Source organism: Sapajus apella, unplaced genomic scaffold (genome assembly GCF_009761245.1).
Source record: "Sapajus apella isolate SASKATOON/1434 unplaced genomic scaffold, GSC_monkey_1.0 scaffold36, whole genome shotgun sequence".
Classification (NCBI taxonomy): domain Eukaryota; kingdom Metazoa; phylum Chordata; class Mammalia; order Primates; family Cebidae; genus Sapajus; species Sapajus apella.
The window spans coordinates 20,673,453-20,689,303 of record NW_022436976.1 but is presented as its reverse complement, the minus strand read 5'-3'; the positions used below and the strand labels follow the sequence as shown (position 1 = coordinate 20,689,303).

The 15,851-nt window shown below is 42.7% G+C and overlaps 1 protein-coding gene and 1 pseudogene across 6 annotated transcripts in view; one reads left to right on the top strand and one right to left on the bottom strand.

Moving 5' to 3' along the window:
• AK4 (adenylate kinase 4) overlaps positions 1-15,851 on the top strand; it is a 77,631-nt gene that overhangs the window by 56,452 nt on the left and 5,328 nt on the right. For all 5 annotated transcript variants that reach the window (XM_032296735.1, XM_032296733.1, XM_032296736.1 and 2 more), the window contains one exon: positions 13,233-13,405. In XM_032296735.1, coding sequence (XP_032152626.1) covers positions 13,233-13,405 — 173 coding nt within the window. The remainder of the gene's footprint in view (positions 1-13,232; positions 13,406-15,851) is intronic.
• LOC116563895 lies at positions 9,589-10,416 on the bottom strand (annotated as a pseudogene). Its single transcript, XR_004274622.1, has one exon. The product of XR_004274622.1 is annotated as a 60S ribosomal protein L7a pseudogene (transcript).

Sequence of the window (15,851 nt, the reverse complement as noted above, 5' to 3'; positions counted from 1 at the left end):
GTAAAGACTTTTATGTCCAGTTGTAGACAGGTCATGCCTGCAATCTGTAGCTGAGCCTTTAGAAGGTATACTTAGATTCTGTTACTGTTCTGGGGGTAGAAATATGGGTATATGGTGAAATCATTTACAAATTTCTTTAATCTTAATTGAAATACAGTGGGATCAATTTTCCCCTAATTTGTTTTTGGGGACTTATATTCAAAGAACAAGCAAGCAGGCCGGACACAGCGGTTCATGCCTATAATCCCAGCACTTTGGGAGGCCAAAGAGGAGAAGGCCAGAAGTTGGACACCAGCCTGGTTAACAAAGCCAGCCAGCCAGCCAGCCAGACACACACACTCACTCACTCACTCCAGGCGTGATGATGTTTGCTTGTAGTCCAGCTACTTGGGGGGGTGGTGGCTTGCGCAAGAGGAACCCCTGATCCCAGGAGTTGGAGGTTGCAGTGAGCTATGATTGCATCACTGCCCTCCATGCTGGGTGACCGTGTCTCAAACAAAACAACCAACCAGAATATCTGAACAGAAGAGCATTTAAGCAAGGGGTTTGCAGATGACAGCTCCTTTCTCAGTGGAATATGTATTTTCCCTTATGGGAAAAGGGCTCAGTGATTTTAATATAACTTATTTAAGAACAGGGGTTATAAGGTAACAGTTTCATCTATGTCTTTATTCAGGAAGAATCAGTTTGGTAATTCCAGAGGATCTCAGTGAAGCTATTTGGGAATTTCCGCAAGAATTCCTACCTGAAGGAATTTATCTTATTTCACAAAGCCTCTTTGAAGATGCAAACTTTTGGTTTAAAACCAAATTTTCTGGAGTACTTATCTTCTGTTTATCAGTGGATCACCAAGTAGTGATTGTAGCATGTCTAGGTTTTTAAGGCTTTTTCTTTCTTTTCCTCTCTCCCTCCCTCCCTCCATCTTGCTCTGTCACCCAGACTGGAATGCAGTGGCATGATCACAGCTCACTGCAGCCTCAGTCCCTTGGGATTAAGGAATCCTCCCACCTCAGCTTTGGGGTCTTTTACTATTAACCTACAAGCTTCCTGAGGGCAGAATCCACTTAAACTCTGGGATCTATAACTAGTGTCCCGGGGAGCTTTCATGAGCAGGAAGTGGGTTCTAGAGCTCTCAGCACAGTGGGGAGTGTGGGGCTCACAGAGTGACAGGATGGAGCGTAAACTTCAGTTGCCAACATCTGGAGCACAGCTGCTGCTGCTGCCTCTTTTTTTTTTTTTTTTTTTTCCTTCTTTCATTTTAGATTTAGGGGGTACATGTGCAGGTTTGTTACATGAGTAAATTTTGTATACAGATGATCCCATCACCAAGGTAGTGAGCATAGTACCCGATAGGTAGCCTTCTAACCTGCACCCTGTCCTGGCTCACGCAGTCCCTGTTGTCTGTTGTGCCTATCTTTGTGTCCATGTGTATTCAATGATGAGCTACCCCTTACAAGTGAGAACACATGGTGTTTGGTTTTCTGTTCCTCTGTTAGTTCTCTTAGGCTAATGGCCTCTAGCTGCAACCATGTTGCTACAAAGGACATGATCTTATTCTTATGGCTGCATAGTATTCCATGGTCTGTGTGTGTGTATCACATTTTCTTTTTCCAGTCCACCATTAATGGACATCTTGGTTGATTCCATGTTTTTGCTGTGGTGAATAGTACTATGATGAACATACAAGTACTTGCGTCTTTTTGGTAGAACAGTTTATATACCTAATAATGGAATTGCTGGTAGTTGTAAGTTCTTTGGGAAATCGTCACACTGCTTTCCACAGTGGCTGAACTCATTTACATTCCTACTAGCAGTGTATAAGTGTTCCTGTTTCTCTGCAACCTTGCTGGTATTTGTTGTTTTTTACTTTTTTTAAATAATAGGACAGCTGCTGCTTCTTTTCACCATCTTTTAATAATAACTGGATGACATGCAATATGGAGGTCTTTGTGTAAACACATAAGGAAAGTATAAGATAGGAGAGAGAAAAGGCCTTCATGAAGCAGGGTTTGGTGGTGATTAATTTGCTACTACGGCTTCCAGTTGGTGATGTGAATGGTTTGAACTCCTGGGCTAGGGAAGGCTGTGGAAGAATAACCAACCACCTGCGTTCAACTTTAAGCTAATTATTCAGTGATTGATTGTCATGAACAATGGCTTGCATTTGTAACTTGGTTCTTGGTTACTCAACAACTGGGAAGAGATGGGCGGTCCGAAGCAGCTGTGTTAGCTCCAGATCTTAATGGAGGTAGGAAGGGGGCTGATGTCGCAGCCTTTTCACAAGCTGCCAACCCCAGGCGGATGTTGAGAATTGCCCTTCCGAACTGCCCTTTCATTTCCATTAGGCGGAGAATTTGCTTTGTTGCCTGGGAATGTGGTGGTGGACTCTGGCTCTGCACGCTTCCTGCAGAGTGAATGCACTCCAAATTAGAAAAACAGAAGGGTCCTACTTTCTATTCCCCACCACTGCCTCAGCTTGTTGCTGCAGCACCTCCTGCTTGAGGTGCCAAGGCCCAGGGACCAGCACTGCTGGGAACATGATACCAGTGAGGAATTTAATGGTATCTCACTGCATCTAGTAAATATTTTGGGGAATCTAAAAAAACAACCTGTAGATGCCATAATTAGTGATATAACAAGACAGATTCTAGAAGAAATTTAAAAATATAAAATTTCAGCTTTCAATCTGGATTGGCTGTTTGAATGAAAAGAATTTAGCAGCTTTTCTAGGCTTGGTTAGGGAATGAGGGATAGGGATAGCCTGGTGTGGAGGCATGATAAGAAAGCATGCAACGGAACAGTCCCCTCTGTGGAGCTAAAGGGAGGAAAGCAAGCAGTCCATGCTTAAACATGATCTTTATTTTATGTTAGTTTTTGGCATTTCTACTTCAACAATTAATGGAATATATTCACATTTGAAATAGGCTAATTAAGGAACCTAGAATAATGCTAGTCAGTCATTTAGAAAGCCTTTCTTGGACACTAAAGTAAATTAGTGTAAAGTACATTTAGTAAATGTAAAAGCATCCTGCAACTTGTAATTCTCTTCTAAATAGAAAAGTTATAAATGCTGCCACCTGTTGACAAAATCTGAGTATGCAATTCTACTCCACTTGGTTAGTGATCCTGCCTGCAAGGGATCTTACTGGCTGGATAATGACCCTCAGCTAAAAATGCTTTAAAATATGCTGGTCTGACTGTACCTTATCTGACATTCTGTTTTTTGGCAGCTGATTGGTGTGAGAATTACACCTGAATTGATTAATTTGTTCAGCCCAACTTGAGAAATGGATGTAGATCAATTTAAAGAATGCTGAAGCTCCCATGCTACCTTACAGAATCCATCATTTAAGACACCATTTCAGATTGTATGCCTTGAAGCCTTAAAGTTAGGATCTGTAGGCTGAAAAGTATCTTTTTTTTTTTTTTTTTTTTTGAGATAGAGTCTTGTTCTGTCACCCAGGCTAGAGTGCAGTGGCACGAACATGGCTCACTGCAGCCTTGGCCTCCTGGACTCAAGCAATCGTCCTGCCTCAGCCTCCTGAGTAGCTGGGACTAAAGGCACACACCACTACTCCTGGATAATTTTTAATTATTTTATACAGACAGGGTTTCACTTTGTTGCCCAGGCTGGTCTCAAAATCCCAGGCTCAAGTGAAATCCTCCCAAAATGCTGGGACTGTAGGTGTTAGCCATTCCTCTCAGCTGAGTATCCATATTTTAAGAGTCTTGTAGATGAGTGAATACTGCGACTCACTTTGTAGAGCCCGTGCCCTTATATCTAACCAGAGTGAGGGAGAGAGCCCCTCTTCAGGACCTGTGACACCCAGGCCTGTGACACACCCCAAACTTTGAAGCACCCCAAACTTTGAAGGCAGCCTTAGCCTATCCCCAGGGCCTTTGTGACCACTGGCTGTGTCTAGGACATGACACTTGCCCTGAAAATGGCACTCTTCGAGGCCAGTCACTTCCAACCGTGCCTTTCATTTCTGAGATGCATGGTGGTTAAGGGGGAGGTAAGCCATCCTGTTCTTTTTTTCTTTCATACCTGCTTTGGTTTCTTTATTATTGATTCCCCTCCTCACTGTACCCTCTGGAATCCTTTTTCCTTGCAGCTTCCCCCACTCTCCTCACCACATACACATGGTATTTGCAGAATCTTCACTTTCTGTAATAAAACCTAGATTTCCCCTTAGGATGCTGCTTGCTTTTCTGTTACTGAGGACTTTGTCCTGTGGAAATCTCATGTTGGGTGATGGTGGTGGTGGTATCATTCTGTCCCCTAGTGCGTCTTTCATCCTTTTCTGAAAGCTCAGATCTGTCTTTATCCTTCATGTCTTTCTTGTTCTCAAACCTGCTGTTTGTCTTTTTACCTCCAGTCTCACATTGCCTTCATTTTTTTTCCCAGTACTGCCCACCCCCTGCCATGCAGTTTATCCTGAGTCAGCCACTATTCTGGAATTTCCATATAGTAAGTTGCTTATTTCTCACAATGACTTTATGAACTAGGTATTATTATTCCCGTAGGCACAGAGAGGTTAAGTAACCAGGGTTACAAAGTAAGTGACTTAGCTGGACCTGAAACGCAGACAGCTTGCCCCTCGGTCTCTATCACTGTGAGTCAGCTTTTCCTTAGTCATGTGCACTGATGCTCATTGCAGTATGACTGGAAACAACTTGGATGTCTATCATGAGGGGATTGATTAAATTATGCTCTATCCAAACCATGCCATACTCTGCAGTTATTAAAGAGAATGATTCCCAGCACTTTGGGAAGCTGAGGTGACAGGATTGCTTAAGGCCAGGAGTTCAAGACCAGCCTAGGCAACAAAGCAAGACCCCCTCTCTGCAAAAGAGAATGAAACAGTAATATGTATTATGCAGGAAAAATTTTTCAAGATACCCTAAAAGGAAAAAGCAGGGTGTAGAACGTTTGTTGTATGTATGTGGGGAGAAAATCTGGTCTGTGTGTGTAGCACTGGATCAGGCTGTTCCTGAAGCCATACAATATTTGGATTTCTCAAGTTGTTTTGTAAGCTGCCTGTCACAGACATCAGGATCAGGCATTTCTCCCTGTCTGAGAATTTGCACCTCACTGTCTGCAGTTTTCTGTTCAGGAGGAAGACAGTATGGTGTGATACATGGTGTGTGATTGTAGAGACAAATAACACTTGATTTAAATCTAGGTTCGTCACTTATGTGATCTTGGGCAAGTCACTTCACTTTTCCCAGCCTTGGTTTTTACAATTTTAAAATGGGGACAAGTCTTACCTGGCAGAATGATTGTGACTTTTGAGATAAAATTTATTCATTCAACAAATATTTTTATTTGGCATCTACTATGTGCAAAGCCCTCTTGTAGGCACTAAGGATCTAGCAGTAAACAAGAACTTAAATCTGCTCTAATTTAGCTTACTTCTGGTGGGAATAGAAACACTTTAAAAATAAATCATATATGACAAATGGTGATGAATACTCTGAAGGAAAACAAAAAGAAAATAAAGGGTGAATGGGAGCGTTGGCGTGTGGTAGAGGTGCAGTTTAACAGGACTGTTACACAAGGCTTAACAAGGCACCACTGGAGCCAAGATTGGAGGACCTGAGGATACACATGGGTATCTGGAGCAAAAGCAGGGGGAACATGAACTGTGAATGTCCAAGGTGGGCACATGCTTGCCTGCTTGAGAGCTGCAAGGATGTGGGTTTGGCTGGCACAAAGACATGGACAGAGAATTGAGGTTAGAGATGGCAGGGCAGGGGCCCAGATGGGTAGGCCTTTGCAAGCCTGTACAATTTTGGCTTTTCCTCTGCATGTAATGTATCTGGCACATCAGGGATGCCCTACATATGGTAACTGTGATGATAAAGATGCCACTATGGTGCTCTGCTCTTTAGGTAGAAGAAAGACAGATGGGGTATAACATTTTAGGATTTTTTTTTTTTTTTTGAGGCAGGGTTTCCCTGTGTCTTCCAGGGTGGAGTGCAGTGGTGCGATCTCAGTGCACTGCAGCCTCTGCCTCCTGGGCTCAAGTGATCTTCCCACCTTAGCCTCTCAAAATGTTGAGATGAGCCACTGTGCTAGGATCCCCCCCCCCAACTTTTTTTGAGACAGGATCTTGCTGTGTCACATAGGCTGGAGTATAGTGGCACAATCACAGCTCACTGCAGCCTTGACCTGCCGGGATTAAGCGATCCTCCTACCTCAGCCTGCCGAGTAGCTGGGACTACAGACGAGTACCACCACACCCACCTAGTTTTTGTACTTTTGGTGGAGATGAGGTTTCACTATGTTGCCCAGGCTGGAGGATTCTTTTTAACAATTCCTTTGTAATATGCCTGAAACAGCAGCATCATTGGATAGAAAGAGCACTTTAGTAGAAATCTACAGACCTGATGTCATATGCATTGTGCTGTGGACCTTCGCTGAATCTCAACTTACCTATTAAACTGAGGGCAGTAACTTCTCTGTCTGCCTCATAAGGTTAATGAGAAGAATAAGAGATAAGTGCATGTCTAGAAATGCTTTGTGAACAGTTTAGTAAATGTGAAGCTTAAAAGCTATCTTTGCTGAATTGCATACTTGGAAGCCATGTAGTCCAGCTCCTTCCAAGGTGTAGTTGTCTTTCTGAATGCTTCTAGAAATAGGGCACTCACTACAGGAAATACCACAATGTTGCCACTTTTCTTGATTTGGATCCTCAGTTACAGTTAACACAGCCCGCATGTGCACTCATTTCTTGGAAGTTGTGCCATATTGCTGCCCTAAGGTACACTTGTACTATCAACAGTTTAGGAATGAGTCTTTGTGTTGGATTTATCCATCTGTAACCCAAATAAAACCTCACCATGATAAGGTACTGAACTGGATCAGGAAAGTGGATTAAGGAGCTTTACTATTAAAGCATCAGGTAGGTGATGAAAAGGGCGAACTGAAAACCATAGGGAAGGGAGCTGATGGAAGTAGTGGCTGTGCTGTGCCCAGGTTCTGTGCTGTGCCCAGGTTCTGTGCTGTGCCCAGGTTCTGTGCTGTGCCCAGGTTCTGTGCTGTGCCGGGGTTGAGCTCCCTTGTTGGTAGGGGGGCCCAGAATGCAGAGTTGGTGTGACTAATGACTACCCGTGCTGAGCTTTAATTGCCATAGCACCAGCGACTCCCCAAACTCTTAGAAAAACCCAGATAAGGAATTAAATGTGGGAAATTAAATGTGGGTGGATGCGGGCCTTTCCTTCCTGCCGCTTTTTTTGTTTTGTCTTCAAGCGATTCTCCTGCCTCAGCCTCCTGAGTAGCTGGGATTACAGGTGCACGCCACCATGCCTGGCTAATTTTTGTATTTCTAGTAGAGATGGGGTTTTAACCATGTTGGTCAGGCTGGTCCCAAACTCCTGACCCCGTGATCTGCCCGCCTCAGCCTCCCAAAGTGCTGGGATTACAGGTGTGAGCCACCGCACTCGGCCTCCTGCTGCTTGGTTATTGAATTGGGAAATTAGCTGAGCTCCTAAGTGAGCTCTACCAAGAGCAGCAGCAACCGTTTGTTAACCAGCGCACTATCCATGTGCCAGCACTTTGCTTCTTATACATTTTACAGGGATCGTCACTTTTACTCCTCAAACTGCCCTGTGCAGTAGACATTACCCTTTGTCATGGGCTGAGTTATGTCCTCTGACCTTGAATTCCTGTGTTGAAGCCCTAACTGCTCCAGTACCTCAGATCATGACTATATTTAGAGATAAGGTCTATATAAATATTGTGACTATATTTAGAGATGAGGTCATTAGGGTGGGCCCCAATCCAATCTGACTGGTGTCCTATAAGAAAAGGTAATTTGGACATAGGTACGTAGAGTCAAGACCATGTGAAAGCAGCACGAGAGACAGCGATCTATGAATCAGCTAGAGGCCTCAGAAGAACAAGTCCTGCTTATACCTTGGTTTTGGACTTATAGCCTCCAGGATTGTTTAAGCCACCCAGTCTGTGGCAGCCCTAGCAAACTAATGTGCCGCGTGTGTGTGTGTGTGTGTGTGTGTTTGAGATGGAGTCTCTGTTGCCCAGGCTGAAGTGCAGTGGCACAATCTCAGCTCACTACAACCTCCGCCTCCCAGGTTCAAGCAATTCTCCTGCCTCAGTCTCCAAGTAGCTGGGATTATAGGCACCTGCCACCATGCCTGGTTTATTTTTGTATTTTTAATAGAGATGGGGTTTTGCCATGTTGGCCAGGCTGGTCTTGAACTCCTGATCTCATGCCATCCACCCCTCTTGGCCTCCCAAAGTGCTGGGATTACAGGCGTGAACCACTGTTCCCAGCCCCTTGTTTCATATCTAATAAAACTAAGGATCAGAGGGTATATGAAACTTGCCAAAGTTCTCACAGTTACAGCTAGGTAGAGTTAAGCCCAGGGATTAAATCCAGATGTGTCTGATTCCAGGCAGAGTTAAATCTAGGGATTAAATCCAGGTGTGTTTGATTCCAAAGCTTGTGCCCATACCTGATGTGTTATATTGAGTCCTGAGTGTGTCTACCTTAAGGCTGCTGCTCCTCACTTTTGAAATAGTGAGTGGCACCCAGATCTTTGACTTCTGTCTGGTCCATTGTTCTCACAAATATACTATGCTTTCTCCCCTGCCACCACTTTCCTTAGAGGTAAGACACTGGACAAGTACATGAGCCCTTCTGGAGAGGAATGGCACAAACAGGTGACTAAATTAGGGACTTCGTAAATCTGAAAAGATTTGCATGTGTTTGGGACTTTCCTTCCCAGCTTTCTTCTGATGAAGTGAGATAGAGGCAACTTGTTCTTCAAAGGGGTTTGTTACCTACTTGGAGGTGTAGAGTTAAGCCTGACAGAAAGACGGGGCGGATAAGTGTTTAGTATCATACTTGTACTTTTGCTGTCACTAAGTAGTTTGCTGGTTTGTCATGAATCAGGCATAAATATTAGAAATACCCAAGTCCTGATCTGACTCCTAGATATTCCACTCTAGGAAGTCTGGGACAGGATCTGAGCATCCATCATCATCTGTTTTTCTTTTGAGTCTTCCCTGGTGATTTTGATGTGTTCTATCAAATGGAGAACGCTTCAAGTTGTGGAATGGTTTATTTCTATAGTTGTTCCTTCTAAACCAACTTCAGGTACCTGTTGCTTGTAGTCTAAAGCCGGAATTAATTATCATCTGTGGTCATTAGCAGGTCTGAATGTGCCAGTCCAGTAGGTAGCAGGTGCTATCCAATATGTTTTTGAAATTTGTCTTGCTGAGTTCAGCTTATTTTGTACACTTTGCATTTTCCTCCTCTAGAGGGCTCCAGAGCTAAGCTGAGCAGACTGGCTTGTACCCTCATTAGACAAGAAGACTAGCCAGTAAGATTTGAGCTTTTATTCGTTGGAGGAACTAATGTTATATTATCTTTTAGAGCTTCCTATTCTTTTCTAGTGCTTCCCTCCCAACCCATGCCCACCCCCAGCTCCCAACCTCTATCTGAAGGATATAAAGACTGTTTTCTTGTTAGGGTCACAGTTAGCGATGCTAGAACACAAGGAAGGGAGTGTGGCTAAGATTTCAGGTCCTTTTTTTTTTTTTTGCATTAATTATTTTTATTTACAGAAACAGTTATTTACATTTAACCCAGTTTCGTGGCAAGTTCTTTAGCCTTTGCCTTTTCTAGCTTGGCGATGCGAGCCACAGACTTGGGACCCAGGACATTGCCTCCCCAGTGACGCCAGATCTCATCATATCTGTCATTGTAGTTGGTGCGGATAGCTTCCACCAGCTTGGCCAAAGCACCTTTGTCTTCCGAGTTAACGTGTGTGAAGGCGACAGTGGTGCAGGTCTTCCTATGAACTAGACGTCCCAGTCTTGCCTTCCCCTTGATGATGCAGTAAGGGACTCCCATTTTACTACAGAGGGCAGGCAAGAAGACAACCAGCTCAATGGGATCCACGTCGTGTGCAATCACCACCAGCTGAGCTTTCTTGTTCTCCACCAAGGTGGTGACGCTGTTAATTACTGCTCAAAGGACAGGTGGTCTCTTAGTGGAGATGTCCCCTTTGCCAGCCGCTTTTTTCTCGGCCCGGGCCAACAGCCTCTGCTTCTTTTCTTGCGTCATCTCTGGTCTATACTTGTGGGCCAGCTTAAGCAGCTGAGTAGCTGTTTGGCGGTCCAGGGCCTGTGTGAACTGGTTAATTGCAGGGGGCACTTTCAGCCGCTTATAGAGGATGGCTCTCTGCCGCTGCAACCTGATATAGCGGGGCCATTTCACAAAGCGGGTGAGGTCTCTTTTGGGCTGGATGTCTTGTCCAATGCCAAAATTTTTAGGCCTTTTCTCAAATAGTGGATTCACCACTTTCTTGGCCTCCTGCTTCTTCACAACAGCAGGGGCCGGAGCCACCTTCTTCCCCTTGGCCTTCTTTCCTTTCAGCATCTTGGGCGGCAGGAAGAGAGACGATTTCAGGTCTTTAAAAGAGAGATCTCTAAAATTCTTTGTTTATATTTATCAGTGAGAAGGTTGAATTTACATCTCAATGTATGAATAATTATGTATAAATTATTTACCCAGCAATTTCACTAATGTGATTTTTATTTTATTTTATTTATTTATTTATTTTGAGACATTCTTACTCTGTCATCCAGGCTAGAGTGCAGTGGTACGAGCTCAGCTTACTGCAACCTCTGCTTCCCGGTTCAAGCAATTCTCGTGCCTTGGCCTCCCTCGTGGCTGGGATTACAGTCATGTGCCACTGTGCCCAGCTAATTTTTCTATTTTTAGTAGACACAGAGTTTTGCCATGTTGGCCAGGCTGGTCTCAAACTCTTGGCCTCAAGTGATCCACCTGCCTGGGCTTCCCAAAGTGCTGGGATTATAGGCGTTACCCATCACACCTGGCCACTAATATGACATTCTTTTAAAAGAATGAGCCTCCCCCTTCCTGCGTCCCCCTACCCCAAAGTTCAAATATTTTTTTCTGTATTCTAATGAAGATGACTTTTGAAGCCACTGCTTTAGAAAATGCTTTTCATTGATATGGCGGAGGTTTGGGGGGAAAGAGTTTATAGATGATCTTGAGGTTGTCTGGGTTGTAGGTTCCTTTCTTTTCTTTTTTGTTTCTTTCTCTTTTTCTCTGTCTTCCCTTTCTTCCTTCCTTTCCTTCTTTCCTTTTTTCTTTTCTCTCTTCTTTCTCTTCTTTTCTTTCTACAGGAGCTCACTATGTTACTGTGTCACCCAGGCTAGAGTGCAGTAGTGTGACTGTAGCTCACTTCAGCCTTGATCTCCTTGGGGTCAAGTGATCCTTCCACCTCAGCTTCAGCTTCTCAAGTACCTGGGACTATAGGCATGCACCACCAGTAAAAGCTAATTTTTTAATTTTTATTTTTGGTAGAGATGGGTTCTCTCTACATTGCCCAGGCTGGTCTTGACCTCCTGGCCTCAAGTGATCCCACTGCCTCGGTCTCCTAAAGTATTGCGATTACAGGCACGAACGACCGTGTCTGGCCTTGCGGACACCTTTTTATTGCAGTTGTCCTCTTGACATTTTAGTAAAGAGTGAATTGTCCAGGGAAAGGCAGAACCCGACAGTCATTAAGAGGGGACTTTGTGTGGATGGCCCACAGGCAGTAAGGAAAGCTTTGGAGGGAGCATAGGAAAGTTTGCAGTAGGTATCTGAAGCAGTAGCATGGGTGCATTTTGTCACGTTCAACTCAGTGGGCACTCAGAAATCAGCTTGGCATTCATACAGACTTAGAGATTTCAATGCAGTGCTGCACATTCGTGTTTGAGCCACCAACTTCCTGCAGTAAGGAAACGAGTTCTTTGAACTGAAAGTGCTACAGGGCCATGAATATCCATTTTTAAGTTGCCATCTTGATACTTCCAATTTTGAAAGGGTAGAGATGGGCTGGTATCCTTATCTGAATGGATTTAAAAATTTCTCTTCCAGATGTTGCATCTTTTATTATACTTTCAGCTCTTCATCTACCTGACTCTTTTACTTAACTATGATATAAAGACATTTTTTAAAAAGTGACATTAGATCCAGCAAGATTTTTGCCAGAGCAGATAAACTGGAGTGATTTATTTAGGAAAAAGTTACCACGATGCAGTCCCACCAGAGGCAAACCTGGAGTTACATTTAGACAAGTCAATCTCTGAAGAACAGTGTAATTTGAGGTCATGTGACCTAACTCCTGAGGTCACCCAGAGCTTATGCTACAATCAGAAAAGGAAGAGATGCCCACGAGGCCAAATTTTAATTTTGTTATTTCCACATTTAGAAAAGTAGGAAGAATAAATTTTGCAGTATCGCAGTAGATTTAAAAACACTAGTTCCTTTTAAACTCTTTAAACAGACTTCAAACAACTTACTTTAAATTTTTTTCCAGCTTTATTATGGTATACTTGATAAGTCTATATATTTAAGGTATACAGCGTGATGTTTTGATACATATAGTGTGAAATGATTACCACAGTCAAGTTTAATAATTAACCACATATCCTTCACCTCACAATACGTGTGATTTCTTGTGTGTGTGGCGAGAATCCTTAAAATCAACTCTCAGCACATTTCAAGTATGCAATAAAATATTTACGATTGTCACCATGCTGTTAATCAGATTGCCTGCCTTGGTTAAAGTGCAGACTCAGGTGAAGTGAATGGAAGATGATAGTTTAATTGATATATACTCTAAAATAAATATAGCTATTTTTGCCCACCTAAGAACCTACTCATAAACTGTTAGCATTAAAAGGATGTAAGATATGATGTTTTCCCTTCACTTCTTTAACAGAAGTGGAAATGGAGGTGATGTAACTTGCTTGAGGTCACACAGGTAGTTAAGAGCAGAGAAAGGACTAGAGTCAGGACTGGTTTAGTGATTTTTAGTTTAGTGCATTTTAAATTTTTATCAGGTGATGCCTTAATCTTTGCATCTTCCAAATCCAGAAGCTAGGTTATAGAATAGCATATTTTATTTTAATATTACATTTATGAGATAGATATTCTTGGTTAAAGCTCTTTTTTAAAAAATAATTTCAACTTTTAGATTCAGAGGATACATGTGCAGGTTTGTGACATGGGTTTATTATATGGTGCCAAGGTTTGGGATGCAAATGATCCCATCACCTAGATAATGTAAAGTTCCTTTTAGAATGGTACATACAGATTTAATTCTGTCACTGAGAATGTTTCAGGAACTAATTGGAATTGGAAAATATCTTGCATTTGACTCGTTTTGTTTTTGGCATTTAGGTTTTCCTAGGACATTAGGACAAGCGGAAGCCCTGGACAAAATCTGTGAAGTGGATCTAGTGATCAGTTTGAACATTCCATTTGAAACACTTAAAGATCGCCTCAGCCGTCGTTGGATTCACCCTCCTAGTGGAAGGGTATACAACCTGGATTTCAATCCACCTCATATACATGTAAGAATATACAAAGTGCTTTCACAACCTGACAAGAAAAAGACAAACAATTTCCATTGAAAAGTGGAGAAAAGGATATGAGTAGACCATTCAAAAAAGAACAAATCTACATAACCAAAAAACATTTTTAAAATGTTCCAATTGAGTATTTGAAAAAGAATTATTGTTCTTTCTGATAAAGACTATTTGGTTTATGATAAAGAGTATCTGATAAAGACAGATTGAGCTGTCTTTATCATACTGAACTCCAGTTTTGGGTACTAGATAGTATTGCTTGTTATCATCCAAACGTGGAATACATGGCATTGTGTCTTACTAGGTTAATCTTTATGGAAATATTACACTTGAATATACAGAAAATTACTTCAAGGGACTAAGAATGGCTTCCCAACTCCTGGGTGCCATTGTGTCAGTAAAGTCCCAATGAGACTTTCTCACTTGAGTAAAGCACTCGTTTTGAAGTCTTTTGTTAAAAATGTAAAAGGTAACCAGGCCTTTTGGCCTGGTAAGTCAAGGCTGTGGTGCGCTGTGATTGTGCCACCGCACTTCAGCCTGGGTGACAGAGTAAGACCTAGTCTCCCGCCCCCCTCCAAAAAACATTGACATTCTGTAATTCTTTTATTAGATCCCTTCCTGATATCTATCTGGAGAAGCTATGATAGGGGAAAAAATGGATGGGAGAAAAAAAGGAGTTCTGACAATACAGATGAGAACACTGAAATCCAGCCCAGATGCTTTATATTTTGGCTTTGTCCTGATCTGCTGATCAAGAGATTCTCATAAAATTTGAAAAGCCTTACAACTGAGTTGCTTTTCACAGCCTCAGTTTTCCTAAAAGAACATCTCCAATTACCATGCTGTTTTTGAAGACCATAGTGAAAGTGCTAATCTAGACCAACACTACCAGCCGTGGTGAAGCAGCTCTGTTGTCTGGGGTATATACCCTGGGGTTCGTCATGTCTCACCAGGAACATTTAGGACATGGACACACATGAGAAGTTTAGGAGCAGAGGTTTAATAGTCAGAAGAGAAGGGAAAGAGAAACGGCTCTCTCTATAGAGATAGAAGGGAGTCCAAGTGGAAAAGACCAGCTGGTGGTGGATGCTCCGGATTTTATAGTCCATGGTGAGGAGGTCTGATTTACATAGGGCTCACAGATTGGTTGGATCAGGCATGATGTTTACATAATGCTGGGGAGTGGAGGGGGAAGGCTGGTCTCCCCACCCTAATCTTACTATGCAAATGTAATCTCCTTTGCCTGCCCCATCTTGTCTGCTCCTTGCTGTACACATGGCTGACAAAGAGAAGGGAAGATGGAGCCGCCATCTTGAACATGTCCGGGGAAGCTCCCAGCTTGCTTGTCTGTGCAGCTGGACTTTACAGGCTGCTCTTTGTTCAGAAATGATTTGGGCTGCTTTTCATTAAAGAGAAAAGCCTTACTGAGGACTCCCATCCCCTTATTATCTGCCTACGTGATTTCTTCTGAACTCCTGTATCCATCAGTGGTGGCCAGGTTCCCTGGGAAGGGGGGATGCTGTGGCTCTACCATCATTCCGCTTTCTGGAAACGGTTGTATTTGCTGATGCTCTGAAATTCTGGGAATCGCTTTCTGAGCCTTGTGGATGTAAGCATAATAAAGTCGGCGGCAATAGAGGTAATATACAGCCTTCTCCCATCCCCATCTCTCTTGTCATGTTGGGTTAACAACCATGGAATACACGTGATAATTACCTAGCTCACTCATAAATCATAAGAATAAGTCTTATACCCAAGGCTCTGAGCTGTAATGGGATTTTAGTGTGTTTCAAATTTATAGCCAGTTTCTGATTATCCAATTGAGTTGCCTGCATCTCTCGGTTCTGGCCTACCTTTTGTCAGATTTATTTCTTGTGACTATCTCCCCTGGTGAGTAATAATCATGGATGTGAGAGGCAAAATTCAAAACCTGTCCATTTTGTAATTTCTAAGGAGGTATGGTAGTTCCTGGGGAGATTAAAACAAATTTAAAATCAAGGGTGTGTGTGTGTGTGTGTGTGTGTGTGTTTTAATTATAGATTTTCAGTTCTTAGAATGTTTGAGGCAAAATTCAAAACCTGTCCATTTTGTAATTTCTAAGGAGGTATGGTAGTTCCTGGGGAGATTAAAACAAATTTAAAATCAAGGGGGTGTGTGTGTGTGTGTGTGTGTGTGTGTGTGTGTGTTTTAATTATAGATTTTCAGTTCTTAGAATGTTTGTCCCTGATTGTCACGGGTATTTGAGTCATTCCTATTTTAATACACCTTTAAATGTGTCATTAAAAAATATTTTCAGGCCAGGCGTGGTGGCTCACGCCTGTAATCCTAGCACTTTGGGAGGCCGAGGTGGGTGGATCACCTGAGGTCAGGAGTTCAAGACTAGCCTGGCCATCATGGAGAAACCCCATCTTTTTTTTTTTTTTTTTTTTTT